At 38.6% G+C, this 16,181-nt stretch overlaps 10 protein-coding genes across 10 annotated transcripts; 4 read left to right on the forward strand and 6 right to left on the reverse strand.

Annotated features, from left to right (window-relative positions):
* Positions 1-195: 195 nt before the first annotated feature.
* On the reverse strand, positions 196-885 carry VPS60 (Vps60p; the record flags this gene model as incomplete). The annotated part of the gene is made up of 1 exon (NM_001180794.3): positions 196-885. The coding sequence occupies one exon, from the start codon at positions 883-885 to the stop codon at positions 196-198; it is 690 nt and encodes a 229-aa protein (NP_010774.4).
* A 233-nt stretch (positions 886-1,118) lies between these two features.
* Positions 1,119-1,745, reverse strand: RIB3 (3,4-dihydroxy-2-butanone-4-phosphate synthase RIB3; the record flags this gene model as incomplete). The annotated part of the gene is made up of 1 exon (NM_001180795.1): positions 1,119-1,745. The coding sequence occupies one exon, from the start codon at positions 1,743-1,745 to the stop codon at positions 1,119-1,121; it is 627 nt and encodes a 208-aa protein (NP_010775.1).
* Positions 1,746-1,952: 207 nt separating this feature from the next.
* Positions 1,953-3,554, reverse strand: PAC11 (dynein intermediate chain; the record flags this gene model as incomplete). Its single annotated transcript, NM_001180796.1, has 1 exon — positions 1,953-3,554. The coding sequence occupies one exon, from the start codon at positions 3,552-3,554 to the stop codon at positions 1,953-1,955; it is 1,602 nt and encodes a 533-aa protein (NP_010776.1).
* A 222-nt stretch (positions 3,555-3,776) lies between these two features.
* SLD5 (DNA replication protein SLD5) lies at positions 3,777-4,661 on the forward strand (the record flags this gene model as incomplete). The annotated part of the gene is made up of 1 exon (NM_001180797.3): positions 3,777-4,661. The coding sequence occupies one exon, from the start codon at positions 3,777-3,779 to the stop codon at positions 4,659-4,661; it is 885 nt and encodes a 294-aa protein (NP_010777.3).
* A 71-nt stretch (positions 4,662-4,732) lies between these two features.
* Positions 4,733-7,033, reverse strand: PKH1 (serine/threonine protein kinase PKH1; the record flags this gene model as incomplete). The annotated part of the gene is made up of 1 exon (NM_001180798.3): positions 4,733-7,033. One exon carries the CDS (start codon positions 7,031-7,033, stop codon positions 4,733-4,735), a length of 2,301 nt encoding a protein of 766 aa, NP_010778.3.
* Positions 7,034-7,688: 655 nt separating this feature from the next.
* On the forward strand, positions 7,689-8,639 carry IZH1 (PAQR-type receptor; the record flags this gene model as incomplete). The annotated part of the gene is made up of 1 exon (NM_001180800.1): positions 7,689-8,639. One exon carries the CDS (start codon positions 7,689-7,691, stop codon positions 8,637-8,639), a length of 951 nt encoding a protein of 316 aa, NP_010780.1.
* A 342-nt stretch (positions 8,640-8,981) lies between these two features.
* MZM1 (Mzm1p) lies at positions 8,982-9,353 on the forward strand (the record flags this gene model as incomplete). Its single annotated transcript, NM_001180801.1, has 1 exon — positions 8,982-9,353. One exon carries the CDS (start codon positions 8,982-8,984, stop codon positions 9,351-9,353), a length of 372 nt encoding a protein of 123 aa, NP_010781.1.
* Positions 9,354-9,694: 341 nt separating this feature from the next.
* RSM28 (mitochondrial 37S ribosomal protein RSM28) lies at positions 9,695-10,780 on the forward strand (the record flags this gene model as incomplete). Its single annotated transcript, NM_001180802.3, has 1 exon — positions 9,695-10,780. One exon carries the CDS (start codon positions 9,695-9,697, stop codon positions 10,778-10,780), a length of 1,086 nt encoding a protein of 361 aa, NP_010782.4.
* A 99-nt stretch (positions 10,781-10,879) lies between these two features.
* Positions 10,880-13,915, reverse strand: VPS3 (CORVET complex subunit VPS3; the record flags this gene model as incomplete). Its single annotated transcript, NM_001180803.3, has 1 exon — positions 10,880-13,915. One exon carries the CDS (start codon positions 13,913-13,915, stop codon positions 10,880-10,882), a length of 3,036 nt encoding a protein of 1,011 aa, NP_010783.3.
* A 282-nt stretch (positions 13,916-14,197) lies between these two features.
* On the reverse strand, positions 14,198-16,168 carry PUF6 (Puf6p; the record flags this gene model as incomplete). The annotated part of the gene is made up of 1 exon (NM_001180804.1): positions 14,198-16,168. One exon carries the CDS (start codon positions 16,166-16,168, stop codon positions 14,198-14,200), a length of 1,971 nt encoding a protein of 656 aa, NP_010784.1.
* Between the last annotated feature and the right edge of the window lie 13 nt (positions 16,169-16,181).

Below are 16,181 nucleotides of genomic sequence, written 5' to 3' on the forward strand. Positions count from 1 at the left end.
CTTCTATTTGTATTCATTAGACTACATGGTGCTTTCTGCTTACTGTTTTTTCCATCAGGATTTTTTTAACAAAGAAAAAAGAAAACTACTAAAACCTAAATAAGGTACATATTTTGGCTTACCAGCAAAGAGAATATAAAGAAAAGGGAAAGGAGAGAAAAATTCTGAATATGCAACTTTGTGTGCTTTTTGTTTTCACTGAGCGCTTTCTAAAGCTTTATTTTTGTCTTCAGTATCTAAGTTTGGCTCTTCATCAATAAAAGCCGGTGGCGCATTCGCACCTAGTAAGTAACTGGGCATATCGTTACCTAATGAGTTTTCGCTGGTTGGCAAAGTGAAATCCTCTTGTGCCAGAGCATCCAGCTCTGCATCCAGCTCTGCATCACTAATGTCGTCGAGCTCGCCACTGTTATTATTCATTGCCAAGACTTCTTGCAGCTCATCCCCTTGTTCTATTAAATCCAGCATCTCATCCTGCATGTCCTGTAGTTTGTCGATATTTATCTTGCCGTATTGAGCCTTCATGGCATTGTTTGTTTGCTTTAGTGCGTTTATAGTGATCATTGTGTTCTGTAAGTTATCATTTGTTAACTGGGCTTGCGTCATGGACCAGGATTGAGAATCTAAAGAATCCTTCATATTTTCTAACTGTTTACGTTTATTTAAAATCTTCAAAGCCTGTTTTCTTAACGAGGGTTGCTTGTTGTTTGATCTTTGCAAATTCTTTTGAATATTTTGCAGCTGGAAGTTTAACTGGGCGATTTGAGTATCTAACTGGGATATTCTGTTCGATAGTGATTGTTGGGCCTGATTCATGGACTGATTCGACTCTTGTAAGAGCTGATCATGGCTCTTTTTGTTCCCATATCCGAAAATCCTGTTCATAATTGCCTTGAAGAGTTTATAACTGTGTTTCAACCAATCTTGGCTTCCTCCTATTACTACTTTTTTTAGATGTACTTTTTCTCTTGCTAAAAATCCCATATTTTTGTATGGCTGAAAAACATAGAGGAAGAAAAAGGTCAAAAAACAAAAGATATATACAAAGTTACAAATATATACATGTATATATGTGTGAGTCTGTTGTGATAGAATGAATGGAGAAAATGTTCACCAGATTATTTCTTCAAATATTGGGCCAATTCTTCGATGGAGATCAAAGGAATGCCATGTTTCTTACCAAACGCTTGGCAGTCATTTAATCTCATCATAGTTCCTTGTTCGTCATCGTTAACCAATTCGCCAATAACAGCGACGGGACTTAGTCCACTTAGTTTACACAAATCGACACCGGCCTCAGTGTGGCCTCTTCTCTGCAAAACACCGCCATCAGCGGCTCTCAAGGGACAGATGTGCCCTGGTTTTAAAAATGATTTTGGCGTAGAGGAAGAGTCTGCAAGAGCCCTACAAGTCATCGACCTGTCGTGAGCAGAAATACCTGTGGTAGTGCCTTGGGCTACATCTACAGTTATTGTGTATGCAGTTCCATGCCTGTCGTCATCATTGGATTCAAACTTCATGCCTGTTCTCAGTAGTGGAAGGTCCAACTTATCAGCAATGGCATTCGTCATAGGTGCACAGACGTAGCCTGAGGAATGGCGTACAAGAAAGGCCATTTGTTCAGTGCTGACATTTTCAGCAGCGCAAATAAGATCACCTTCATTTTCACGACCGGCATCGTCCATAACAATTACAAACTTATTCTGCTTGAAGTGTTCTATAGCTTGATCAATTGGTGTAAACATTTTCGACGTTGCCTTTTCTTCTTTTCCTTTCCTTTTTTTTAGCCTTCTGCTTTTTGTTGGAGATATTTACATTCACCTCACATATATACGCCAATGAAAATTTCACAATAGCACGTATATTAATAATAGCCTTGCTTTTTTTTATCAATTCTCGCTAAGAAATTACTCATCAGGCAATAACCTATGCTCACCCGCCTCGAAGCGGCGTTAGGAGATAACAGTGGCCGTGTAGAGGGACGTCTTAGCATCGAAAGCCCAATTTACAACAACGAGGCGACCATCTGCACACCACACTTGACACCGTAGAGTGCGACTATTTTCCCCTCCATTGTTTTTTTCGAGCCAGCGTGCACGTAGTACGGGCCCCCCTAACAACAATGGCGCCCCTATGATAGCTTTCCCTGCTCGCGCGTCCCACAGCCGCACCGTCCAGTCCGTGGAACATGATAATAGAAGCATTAGCCGCCGAGCATCGTCCCAATGAAACTCTAACCCGGTTACCCTCGTAGAGTGGTTTTCTGCAGGTTGGAACCCATTGTTGTCCAAAGAGAGGTACAGCGGCCCAGGTTGGTCCCAGAAAACCTTGTATATACCACCGTCTTCGCCACCGATCCAGACGTACTGCGGGTCCTCACTCGTGTACGCCATGCAAGCTATACCTACCTCATCAAACTTTGCCAACCGCTGCAATCGCTCCGTATATGTGCAAGTATCATTCTCCAAAGATAAAAGCTGTGATAGCGGTACAGGACGGAGCTGCTGTGGCTTCCGCAAAACAGTCAAGTCCAGGCAGCTCAACTCCATAATATTGCCATTATCAGCTGCCACAAGTACTCTCTCTTGATCTTGCACGCTGCTTGTTTCAATTACAGCCACCACTGGGTGCTGAAAGTAGTGTCTTGCCACCATATTTCGCTGCACGACATACACTACCGGTGTTTCTGGCTTTTTCTGTTTCAATCTAAGCTCGTACAATATGATCTTGCCCGTCAAGGTCGCCAACAAGATTGATATTACATTGCTTTCCGGATGATACCGACGGAGGATCGTGGCTGTCATGATCCGCGTACCACGGAACTCTACCATATCTATCAAGAGGCCGTTGCGTCCGCTGGCATTATCGCACTTGACTACATTCACCACAGACCACGCCGCTTCGCTGCTAGCATACTGTAGGTCTGCCGGCGGCAATCGTAGATAAACCACAACCAAGACGCCTTTTCCTGGGTCATACTCCTGAGCGATACAATCGCAGTCTGTCTCTGATTGTAAATTCTCACTGACCATGTTCCATTGCATGAGGTTGTCTTTATCCTGTTGCATGTTCGATGGCGCCTGCTGGCCTGACGCAGAAACCTCTGTCTCCAGCCGCGCAAAACTAGCGTTGCTCAGCGTTGCCGCCGCCTCTTCAACAAGAAAAGGTTTGGCTAGTTCTAACCTTGGCTGGTCGTTTTCAGCTTTGTCTTTATTATTTTCGTCGGCAGCAGTAGTTTCAATGGCGACAGCATCAGTAGTGGTGTGATTTTCATTTTCTTGCAGTTGTTCTTCCTCAATTTGATCTGTTTGAATGCCTTTGTCGTATGTTATAACCTCCTTACGTCGAAGATATGCAGATTGGGGCTCTTGAATCTTTGAGCCTTCCTCCATGTCGGTCTGCACTGAAACGCTGACCATGGTTGCCTTAGCGTGCACCTCTGTGGGATGGTGGCCCATCGTCTCGCTCCCAGGGAACAAGCTGGCTTGTTTTCGCCTCTCACGCAGCTCTTTCAATTGTCTCCTTTTTTCCTCCAGTTGCTTCAATCGCTCCATCTTAATGTTTCAATCCTTCTTCCTCTTTGGTTGATTAACCAACTGTGATGCTCTTTTTTCCCTTTTCTCTTTGTTTACGGCAAAACACGAAAACTAGTTCATTTCTTTTTCTTTTCGCCTTGGACTAGTACTGAAAATTTCAATAGCATTATATTTGAGCCATAGGTAAGAAAAACCAAATTTGTTAGTATTGGGAAGGAGAATAAGATACCTGACTCGGTGATGGACATTAACATAGACGATATTCTTGCAGAACTGGATAAGGAAACTACTGCTGTCGACTCTACCAAGATCACGCAAGGTTCTTCTTCCACTACCCACAGAGATGCAAATACAATAGTGGGTTCGTCCTTAGACTTGAATGACAAGACTCAGATATATGTCTCTCCCCAGCAGGATTTTTCTGACTTGATGAAGTCTTGGAAAAATGAACGGTGTTCGCCAGAACTCTTACCATATCCTCATCAGTTGATGAAAAGATTATTGAATCGAATATCCATGCAATCTCAATTAATTGAAAACATTTCAATGGGATTCCTCGATATGCAAAATGCTTCTAATGCGAACCCGCCTATGCCTAACGAATCTAAATTGCCTTTACTCTGCATGGAAACTGAGTTAGAAAGATTGAAATTTGTTATTAGAAGCTACATACGATGTAGGCTAAGCAAAATTGACAAATTCTCACTTTATTTGCGCCAATTAAATGAAGATGAAAATTCGCTGATCTCTCTTACAGATTTACTATCCAAAGATGAAATCAAATACCATGACACGCATTCCCTGATCTGGTTGAAACTAGTCAATGATTCTATCCTGAAATACATGCCCGAAGAACTTCAGGCTATTAATGATACAGAAGGTAGCGTAAACATGATAGATGAGCCCGACTGGAACAAATTTGTCTTTATACACGTTAACGGCCCACCAGATGGTAAATGGAACGAAGATCCGCTATTGCAGGAAAACGAGTTCGGTAAACCTTGCTACACGGTCACAATACCCGATTTAAAGGAAGAGGTTGAACTCACTATTGGAAGTATTTACGTTATGAGATATGAAGTCATTAGGGATCTGCTGAGAGACGACAAAGTTGCTCTTATTTGAACTATTATGCATTACACTTTCCCCTTCACCATGTCTTACATATGCATATATATATATTATCAAGCACAGTTTCATTTTTCATCTGTCCGTGTCATGTTTTTCCGCATTTGTGTCGATCTTGCCAGCAATTTTGAGTAATTAGATGACGATCGGGTCTGCAACGAAGTGGGACGTTTTGTGTGAAGTGCGCCTTCTTCGGGTGTCTTTAAGATGCAACGGTCCGGTAAACCATTTATTAGCCTATTCGATTGAGGTACGGGAGGAGCTTGATTCTTTTTTTTTGTATTCTGTCTTTTTTGAAGAATGAACTTATCAAACATTTTATGGTCCGACTTCGGCGATACTACTTTAGGTTTGGCGGTCATTCCATTATGTATTAATTTCCATAGTTTCATTAAAACTGCTCTCTCTTTGCATCCTATGAAAATCGTCCTGGAACCGTCAATTTCAAGGACTTGATCACTTATAAAGCGTATCTTCTCAACGTCATTCAACTCTAGTTCGAATTGCAATTCAAATTCCTGTTCTTCCCACATGCTGAGACTTCTTCTCTTGACAAAAACAAGTGCTCTGCCTAGGTTTGTTATTAGAAACATTTTCTTGTAAAATTTGCCTGCACTATCAGTAGGAGGCTCGATATCAAGAGGGTTCTTGTAGTCCAGAGCCACGTTCTCAAGACCTACAGGTGAGTCCTCTAAGTTTCGTGTGGAAAGCGCTACCTCCTTCATCAACAAGACACGTTCATCCATATTTTGCAAGTAGCGTGACCAGAAGGCGTCAGAAGAGCGACTTCTATTATCTTTCCCCCGTGATGTAGTAGAAATTGAAGGAGATGATACAGATGCGCGATTTTTTGAAACCTTCTTTTGAATTACCTCGCGATCTGTGTTGTTGGAGGCAGATCTAACAGATGTGCTTGACTTGCTCCCCAATTTGGGTTGACTTGTATAATCTTTATTGAATGCGGCGGTTGCTGCAGTCATACTGATCACAGAATGCTCTTGAGAGGTCGCTGCTGGTGCTTGCAGGGGAGTATCTGCATGTCCATTACCAGCCAGCTGAAGGTTGGCCATTTTGACAGTGGTATCAGATTCAGAAACCTTTTGCAGGGGCTTCATCGCCTCTGCATTTATTTTATATGGCTGTATCTCCGGTGGATTATCATCCCAAACAGAACCATCTTCAAAGTTGACTTCATGGAAAAAGAGGTGTGCTTTGATCTGCTTTATGGTCAATCTATCATTTGGATCCCTAACTAATAGTTTTTTAACTAAATCTTTTACTATTTGCGGAAAACCTGCAGTAAACGCATATTGAATCTTCATTACTTTTTGGAATGTCAAATATTCATTGGCAGCTTTAAAAGGCGGTTTTCCCGCAAGCATTTGGTACAATATGCAACCAAATGCCCAAATGTCACAACGGGAATCTGTATAATTATCATTCAGTAGCTCAGGAGAAACATATTCTGCGGTACCAACAAATGATTTCGACTTAGCATACAAATCGAAATAAGGCTTGCCATCTGCGGTGTTCGAAGGTTCCTCCGGTAAAATTTTGGCTGTACCAAAATCCGTCAACTTCACTTTCATATTTTTGTCGAGCAATATGTTTTCGGGCTTGATATCCCTGTGAATAATGCCGATATTATGCAAGGAGTCAACGGCATCGATGATCTGCGACGCATAATAGCGTGCACATGTCTCGTTTAAAGATCCATATTTCTTAATCAAGCCCAAGAAATCACCGTGGGGGGCATATTCTAGAAGGAAATACAAGCTTGCCTCGTCCTGGAAAGTGAAGAAAAGCTTGAATATGCCCTTGGTGCCATTCAGCTTCTGCAAAGCCAATTTCTCCACTGTGACGTATTTAACTTTTTTTTGACGGATCAGATATTCTTTACTCAACACTTTTACTGCATATTTCTTGCCCGAATCACGGGCGGTAGCCAGAACAACACTAGAATATGATCCATCCCCGAGTTGCTCTCCAAACTTGAAGTCCTTTATTCCCATCTTGACAACATGCTTAGTTAACTCCCCCGTAGCTGGGTCGACAACATCTTTGACGATTTTTGCCGCACCACGTTCTGCCCATTCTTCTCTTCTACGCCTCATTGAGGGATCAAGACCCATCTCGTGCTGCATACCCGGGTCATCATTTGCCAGGGGAATGAAGCGATTAGTACTAGTCAATGCCTTTTCTCCAAACTGACCTTGTGGAGAAGCCTGTAGTTCAGACCCGCTCTGAGAATTGCTGCCATCTACGAAAGGACGAGGATACTCTTGCGTTTGTGTATGTTCCGCAGATGTCGGTACCAAGGGCTTGGACAGCAGGGCGTGGTCTGCCTCTGTCAAAGACCTATTTCCCATATTAATGATATAGTAGCAGTATTCAAGCAAGTACACGTGCGCAAGTTGTACCAGATAGTGACTGTCCAGCGTTACTTTCTCGCCTGCTCTGTATTACTCTTGTTGTCACTCCGCAATATCTCAAAGCCATTAATATGTACTAACTTGAATTTTTCATGCTCCCTTAAACGAAAATAACCCTACTGAGATTTTCACCTTTATAGGGTTATATGCTAAAATAAGTAGGTCTTATCATGCAACCTTTAGGGTCCAAGCCCTTAAATCCGACAGTCGGGCAAGCCCATTTTCCCAACGATTTTTCAACGGTTTTTTTGCCTGCAGGGCATCGGCAATTTGACAATACTCACGACCGATGGATGCAGCAATCAACGTAAAAACCTTACTTAGCCGGTTACTCATGTATATGTCAGACATATATACACACGCACACATATATATATACGTACATGTTGGCACCCTTCTGTTAATAGAATTTGATTTCTTTTCTAAAGGCATATCAGTATCATCAGTTGAAACAGTAAGGAGCTCCGCAAGCGCAATATTAACTTTACAAAAGTGATTCTGGTTCCTAACTTTTCTATTGTTTTCCATTTTCGTCATTCGTTTTGTTATTAGTCGCCTTAATTGAGTCAAGCAAGATAAAAGAAGAAAAAAAATGAGTATCACCACTACTAGAAGAAGAAACCAAGATAGTGTCTGCTGCAAGGCAACGAGAGCCTCCATTAAGGTGGAAGCTGTCTCAGGCCAGACAGTTTTTGAAAAGCAAAAACTGCTACACAATTTCGATGAGTTGCCAGAATGGCAAAAAGATAATGACAAAATTCTCACCGGGTACGTTCGTGAAACACTGTCATGGAAAAAGTGCTTATATTCTTTATTTTATTGGAACAACGAGACTGTGAACATTTATACACATTTGGTACCGGCTATCGTATACTTCGTGTTTGCCATTACGTTGACCAACTACTTTCTAATTCCCGTTTTCCCCTCCACTTCCTGGTCCGATTACACCGTTATAAACATTTTCTTGATGGGCGCTTTCTCATGTCTCATGTGCAGTAGCTGTTTCCACTGCATGAAGCAACACTCTGAAAAGCAAAGCAATTTCTGGAGCAAGCTCGACTACTTGGGGATTATCAGTTTGATTTCCTGTTCTATGATCCCTATAATATACTTTGGTTACTTCGACCACATATCCTACTTCAGTCTTTTCACGATTGTTACTTTAGTCCTGGCAACATTTTGTACAGTCTGTGTCCTCCACGACAAGTTTAACACTTCCACATTTCGTCCATTTAGGGCCATGTTTTTCATATTGTTTGGATTTAGTGGCTTACTCCCATTGACCACAGGGTTTTTCAAGTTCGGTATCCAAGGGGTTCTTAACAGAATAAAAGTCAGCTTTGTGTTTTGGGAAGCTCTCTTTTACATTTCAGGGGCTGTAATCTACGGGTTTAGGATTCCTGAAACTTTGGCTCCAGGGAAGTTCGATTTCTTCGGTAGCTCTCATCAAATATTTCATATTATGGTGGTTCTTGGTTCTGTATGCCACTTGAAAGCCATTATCGATTCTTACAAATTAATGCATTCTCATATCCACCCTTGATGGGCCTACAACTACTACAAAATCAAATAAATAACATTATATATCTAAGGTTAGAAAATAATTAAATGCAAAAAAAGTCTTTATTCCTTTTTAGATATTCGTCACATCATGCTTTTATCATAGATCGCATTTTGACAGGTACTTCGCTATATTAGCCTAATTAATTTTGGTCTTACTAAAGTGAGTAATGCCGAAAAATTAAACGTTTGAATAAGTGAACCTACTACAAAGGAAAGAGAGGAAGAGAAAAGGATAGGACTAAAAGACTTCCTTATATTTTTCGGTACGCTTGCGTTTCACTGAAGAGAATAAAAAGAACAAATTATATAAATTTAACACACTATGAGCACGAGAACAAAGGCCCTGAATGCATACAGGCATGGCTTAAGAGCAACCCGAATAGCTTTCCGGAATGATGCTGAAGTATTACTAGCCGCGAGAGCTAAAATGCGTTCAGGAATGTTATGTCCCCCAGATCCTAAACTCACCACAGAGGATCAGATTCAACATTTAGAGGATGTGGCTGTTTTTTTGAGACGAAACCTGGTTCAGGGCAAAAAGGTTGATGGCTCAAGTACTAAGGAGCCTAGGTACCATTTGAACATTCACAAAGACACCGAATTGGGTGACAATGAGACGATTGCAGACCCTACGGCAAGAGTGAAAACAAACTTAAAGGCAAGACCATTTAAATGCTCTGATAAAAAGCAATGATAATGCCTTGATTTTGTTTTATCTTCGAAGCTATATACATGTAAATACTTTTTTAGTACCTAGCAACTTTGCTAGGTGGCATATAAACTGATTTAGCACGATATATCGTTGCATTTGTTCTGTTTGTAGTATGTACATGTATACAGCTTGTTGTATTTGATGTGCTACTGAAACAGCGTAGTTGCTAGTGCTTTATCCCTTTTGACGGAAATGAACAAAGCTTTATAGCGGAATTAAACTTAACGAAACTGGAGAAAGCATAAAAGAGGAAAAGGGCAGCGGTAACTCATTAAATAATCTAGTTGGACGAGCCATAATAAGAGAAATAGACGGAGTAGAAAATGCGCTCCTCCATGTTTAGATGTGTGAGTCGCGCTCATTACAGCACAAGTGTCACAGAAGATTTCATAAATAGCATTCTAGCAAGGGCTCAAGAGGCAACAGCAAAAGCTTCCTCCAATGCTCTCAAATTGGACAAGATGAAGGAGGGTAGAATGCAAAATAAGAGGAGAAACGGGAATCAGAATAGGAATAGTATGAACAATAAAGAAAGCAGGGGTAGAGAGGGAAATCAAGGAGAAAGAAACATGAGACTGAAAAACCGTTCTAGTGATTCTGTTCGTGCTAACAAGCAGCAGTGGAATAAAGGTGCTAATACGTCTTTTGTAAAGAATCCTACTGGAAATACAGTAGTTATGCAGCCACAGTTCAAAAAGATGCAGAATGGCAAAAATAATTTGAAAGGAGATGCGAGAGTCGAAGATGATTTACTTGATGTCTTCAATTCGTCGATGGAGCAAAAACCTGTTAATTTCAATGGAACCCCCAAATCTAAAGCAAGGTTTCAAAAAAAGAGTCATATCTTAACAGCATCTAAAAGGAGAAAGGCTCCTCAACAGCAGCTACAGAAGGTTATCAAGAGACCTGTCAGTTCAGAATATGTACTAGAAGAGCCCACTCCTTTATCTTTGTTAGAATATACTCCTCAAGTTTTTCCAACAAAGGAATCCAGATTAGTCAACTTTACCTTAGATAGCTTGAAAAAATCCAATTACCCCATTTACAGATCGCCAAATTTGGGAATCCTCAAAGTACATGATTTCACCCTAAACACGCCAAACTTTGGTAAATATACACCAGGATCCTCCTTGATTTTTGCCAAAGAGCCTCAATTGCAGAATTTACTTATTGAAGAAGACCCAGAAGATTTTCATAGGCAAGTAACAGGAGAATATCAACTCTTAAAACCATATGTGAAAAAAGATTTTGAAAAACTGACGAAATCTAAAGATACTGTGAGTAAGCTCGTACAAAATAGTCAAGTTGTGAGGTTATCATTACAATCTGTTGTTATGGGCTCCGAGGAAAAGAAATTGGTATATGATGTTTGTTCTGGAATGAAACCAATTTCTGAATTACAACAGTAAATCAAACATCGTTATTTCATTCTTACATACCTGTAAATATCTAGTACGTATAAAATTTGAATTGTATGCCTGAACAGAAAAAGAATAGGTGGGCTCTTCTTATCCTTGACTATCAAAATTCCGGCTTAGTTCGTCAGAAATGGATATTTGATTTTTCAACAAACATTTCCGCAAATTAGATTCCTCCTTCTTTTCTTGATACTTAATAAGTACCTTTAAAAGCAATTCGGATATTGTTTGTACGGGAAATACGGAAGGTATAGTTTCGAGGATCTTTAATTGAATATCTGTATCATCTAAAAGTTCAAAATTTCTCTGTAGCAAATTAGTCACTAATTCAACTGAGTAATTCAAAGAAGATATGTCCAAGTATTGTTTCATCACCGCAACCAAGTTCTGCTTGCCTATGTATTTTTCTACACTTCTGAAATCATTAAATGACAAATATATTTTCAGCAATTCTTCGGAAGAAACCCAGTTTGTTAATTCATTGGGGAAAAATAACAAGGTCAATATGTGTTCTTTATCGATCTTGGAAATTTCGTCGAAGGTGAAATTAATAAACTCATCATCTTTTTCATTTTCCGATTTCAAGTTTTCACATTTTTCATAATATTTGGAAAAATTTTCGCACTGAAGACTATGCTTTAATTTGATATGAATAAAATTTGTTATATCTGTCTTATCATACGCGAAATCGTCTTTGTACTCTTTGATAAAATCTCCAAGAATGGACCATATGTTACTTTGGTTGATTATTTCTCGCAATTTCGCCAAATAATAGTTAAAGAGAAATTTGGAATCGTTGCTGTTTTGGACACCGAGTTGTTCTATGAATGATACCTTCAGGGATGTTTCTTCTGCGGGTATTTTGTTTAAAAAGTCGTTTTTATTAATACATGCCATGTCCAATATTTTAAGAACCTTTTTGATGGCGCATTCCTCAGTATTTTCGTCGCCTTGTTTAAGAGTGAGGAGAAGATCATCGGCTATTCTTTCTTTGATATAATCCTCAGGAAGTTTTTTGAGATTTTCTTCAATGAATGAAACTAGTGAAATGTAATCCCCAGCTTCCCTCAAAAGATTTAGTGCTTTAAGATATTCCCCTTTTTCTTTATATATCTCAATTAGTAACTCTATCCTAGGAAGTTTATCATCATGTAAATTAATCTCTCTGATAATTTCGTCGTAACTTTCGCGTTCAAACATATCAACAGTTATAGTTTCCTTTTTTTCCAATCTTAATTTGAATAAAGTTATATCAATAGTTTTCATTATATCATCAAAGTCATTCGTTAAGAGTCCAGTTTTATTCTTTTTCTTTAGTTCATTCTTCATCATCAGAAGCATTTTTAGAATATTCTCGCATTTGTTAGTTAGCTTCAAGCTTTTCAACCTTTCAACTATATTTATTAACCCATGGAAGCACCAGATCTCGCTATAGACTTTCCAGCCAAACATATAAAATAATATTCTGATGTCAACTTTGTCAGAAAAGTCACACCACTTTTTCATTACCTCATCTTCTATGTGATCGTAATGTAAGGTCATTAGAAACAATAAAAGAGACATCAAATATTTCGCTTCAATGTGCTCAAATTTTGTTAAATCCTTCTTCGCAAGCTTTTTCAATTGATCTTCAATATTATCAATTTCGGACTCTTCACATGATGTAAAACGTAAGACCATCGGCGTTGGAACTAATAAATGAATCCCTAAATTATTATAAACGATTAAAGAGGTCTTTTCTTCATAAGACTCTTCAACAAAGGCGCGTTCTCTTTCAATTCTAAATTTATTATCACTATGTGTCAGAGGCTCAAGTCTCAACTTATTGAATATTTTTTCTTTGAATTCTTCAGAATTATTGGTATTAGTGAATACATTGTCAGATTTTGAAATTTTTAAATCCGATCCAGAAGTAGTTATACTTTGCAACAACTGGGATTTTTCACTCGGCAAGGCAGAATATATGTCAACCGACTGGAAAGCAGACTCAGCGATTATGTAGGGAAACTCAACAATTACATTTCTTGGATAATTTTTTAGCACTATAGTTCCTTTTATTATGTCGCCATGATGATTTACCACTAAGGCCATCGCCCCACTATCGTATGATCCTCCTCCAGAACAAACTAAAAATTCACTCTGTTCATTGAAACTGGTTATTATAGGTTCTAAGTCTTCGTCAGTCTCACTTATTCGAAATAATGGAATTACCTGTGACGACTTTAGATTTATAAGTTCGTAACTATTTAACTTCGAAACCATTAATGTTTCTTCGTGCGCACAAGCTTTATCTATTAGTTTGAAATTAAAAGCTTTGGTAAGTACTAATGAATCTGCAGATATTTTGAGTAGTCTTACGCCTTCTGCGTGAAATGCATATATTCTATAAGCCTTCGAGCTTCGGGAAAAATTACAAATAACGACATCACTAATACCTTTAAGTCTAGTTGTGTTGGGCCTTGGTGCAAATTCTGGGAGAATAAATAAAACTAGTTCGTTATCACATAATATTAGTGCGCCTTCTACTTTAGGTAAAAGAAGGATTTTGTCTATCTTCGAATTTGATTCTGCATCAAACTTTGTTTGCGACACAAGCATATAGTTTCCACGTTCAAGTTCAAAGTAATGTAAAAGATCACCTGTAGTTGTTCCCAAGAATATGTGGTTCTCATACGCCTCACAACATGTGTATATCAAGTCAGATGGTACATTGTCTAATAGGGTAGAGATTGTAAAAGGACCTTCGCTTATTTTCAGTGGCAACCCTTTTTCCTGTTCATCATTCGTGGAGGTTTTTTCATTTAAGCTTGTAATATCTGTATTTATGACATTATCTTCTGCGCTGCTAGGCTGACAGCTTTCTTGTGCTGTGTTTTTATCAGTATGTGGACTGTCTTCGATTGGTCGACTCTCTTCCTGGGAAAATTTATCAGCTCGTACTGTTTCATTTGGGTTAGCATTATGTGTATTCGTCTCTTCACTTTCTGTTGCACGTAGACTATCATCTTCTGTTTTTTTTTTGTCATTTTCTCTTTCGTGAGGTGAGGATTCGCTATCTATATCGAGCTTTCCTTCATTTTCCTTTACTTCTTTTCCTTTGTCATTATTCGTTTTCTTTTTTACCATGGTTCTATAATATTATGGTTGCAACCAAAAAAAGGTAGTCTCCTTGACTGTTATGATAGTTCTGATTCACTAATGTCGTTATAAAATAGTAAGTACATATGAATATTTCCAGTTAAACTTGCCTTTTTTTCCCATCGGAACGGTATCTTCAACAGATATTATGCGATGTAAGGAGTTTTTAGGAGACAATTATATATACCTGCACTTTCAATGAGATCAAGCTTTTTATTATTATTGTACAGATGCTTATATACCAAATATTGTGACTTTATCGTAGAAAATTTATTTTAACAATTTAGCCAAAAGCTGAGAGCCTTTGTTACTTTCATCAGTGGTGATTTTACTCTGAACTCCTCTCAAATCCTTCAAAAATGGTTTCCCTTCTTTTTGATCTTTTAACGTTTCATACAGTGCAACAATTGTAAATGAACTATCAGCGTTATTAATCCATTCTAACAAGTTGGAGGAGTCAATAATTTCATCGTATAACTTTTCAGCAAATGGAACGCCTAAGCCTTGAACATTTTTTAATGGTATGACCTTTTTTTCTTTGTTATTCCATTTACCACCTTGAATTAGTGCCTTTAATAGTCTAGTAGAAAATGCTCTATGTATTGGGTGCTCTTCTTCGGTTATGTCACCCTTAAAAGTAGTTAAAATGTTGTTTAAGACCTGTTGATACTTTTCTTGGTCTTTTTCATTCAGCTGCGCGTACAACTCATCGTTTATTAGAACTTCGGCAATGAACTGACAGCCTAGATTCTCTGTCAATATACTGGAATAATCTTTTGATATAGTGCTTAAAAACATGGGGGCGAATTTTGACAAAAGTTCGTGCCTTCTTTGTAAAGGATCCTTCTTAGAGGTGGCTTTGGACAGTTCAATGTATCTCAATAATTCATTCTTGACGATAGGTGAGAAATACTTACCGTCCAAACCTAATAGTATGTATAACCAAGGCCTTCTACCAAACTTATCAATTATGAATTCTTGCAAATGTTCCTTAACAGTAGGACTGAAAGTCTTGAATACTAAAACTGTATCGTCAACACAGTTCAGAATTGTAATGAAGACAATATTACCGTACTCATTTTTGATCAATTTTTCGGCGTGGTTTTTCAAAGCCTTTAAAATTAACTTTCTTTCCTTGGCGTTAGCTCTAGCAACCAAAGTACAAGCAACGTCTGAACCTTCTGGAGTATGCACCAATTCAGCGAATTGTTCATGAAGCAATTCGATCATTTCAGATATTTCCTTTTCGTTGGCTATTTTCACATATTCTCTCATAGCAGCATGTAGAATTTGAAAGCCGGTGGAACCCTTTTCTACTGATGCGGTAATGGTACCAATCAAGTTTCTGGCGATAATATTCCTTTTTTCAATGCTACTTTCACAAACTTTCTCAATGGTCAAATCTTTGTGGGTTTCTCTAAATACAGCATATTCAGAGCCCCAAAACTCTTTAATCATTTGTTGTCTTTGTTCATGTGTGGCATAAAGAACAAATAAATCTTCAACAACGTAGGCACCCTCACGATGTCTCATTAATTTTCTCAAAGAACCGTGTAATTCATTTATTATAGTTTGCCTTGAACTTCTTGAACCATAATGCAGTAACTTAACCAATAGATACTTACCGTACGCAGATGTGGCTAGAACATAAAATTTTCCCTTTAAAGCATCGACAATTTGTTCACGACGATCTTTGGACGAATACTTGACTAAAGTTTGAACAATACGGGAAGCATCATGCTTTAAGACAAGATCACTGATACAGTCCTTAGATAGCTCCCAGATTTCGTTGGAAAGTTTTTCACGAATCTGTTTTGGTAAAGGTGGGGTCTTCACACGCAATCTTTCCCAGACGGATTTAATTTGTTGCACTTGGGTACCAGATTTTCTTTGCATTTTCCTTTCTTTTAGCAGTTTTCTTTGTTCAGTGTGATTTCCATTTTCACCTCCTTCAGATTTGTCCTTTCCTTCTTTCTCTTCATTCTCATTTTCATGTTCCTCACTGTCATCGGAAATATCTAATTCGTCAGCTTCTTCTTCTGCTTCAGAGTCACTGGTACTTAAATCATCCAAATCATCATCATCTGATGAAGAGGATACAGCATCTTCCTTTTTGGATAGTTCTGATTCTTCATCAGACGAATCAATAGAAATTCTAGGTTTTTTGGCTAATTTCTTTTCTGAATGACTAACTTCTTTAGCAGAACGTTTTCCGTTTGTCTTCTTGGTTAAAGGTGCCATTGTCAGTTAATTT

This window comes from Saccharomyces cerevisiae, chromosome IV (assembly GCF_000146045.2).
Source record: "Saccharomyces cerevisiae S288C chromosome IV, complete sequence".
Taxonomy (NCBI): Eukaryota; Fungi; Ascomycota; class Saccharomycetes; order Saccharomycetales; family Saccharomycetaceae; genus Saccharomyces; species Saccharomyces cerevisiae.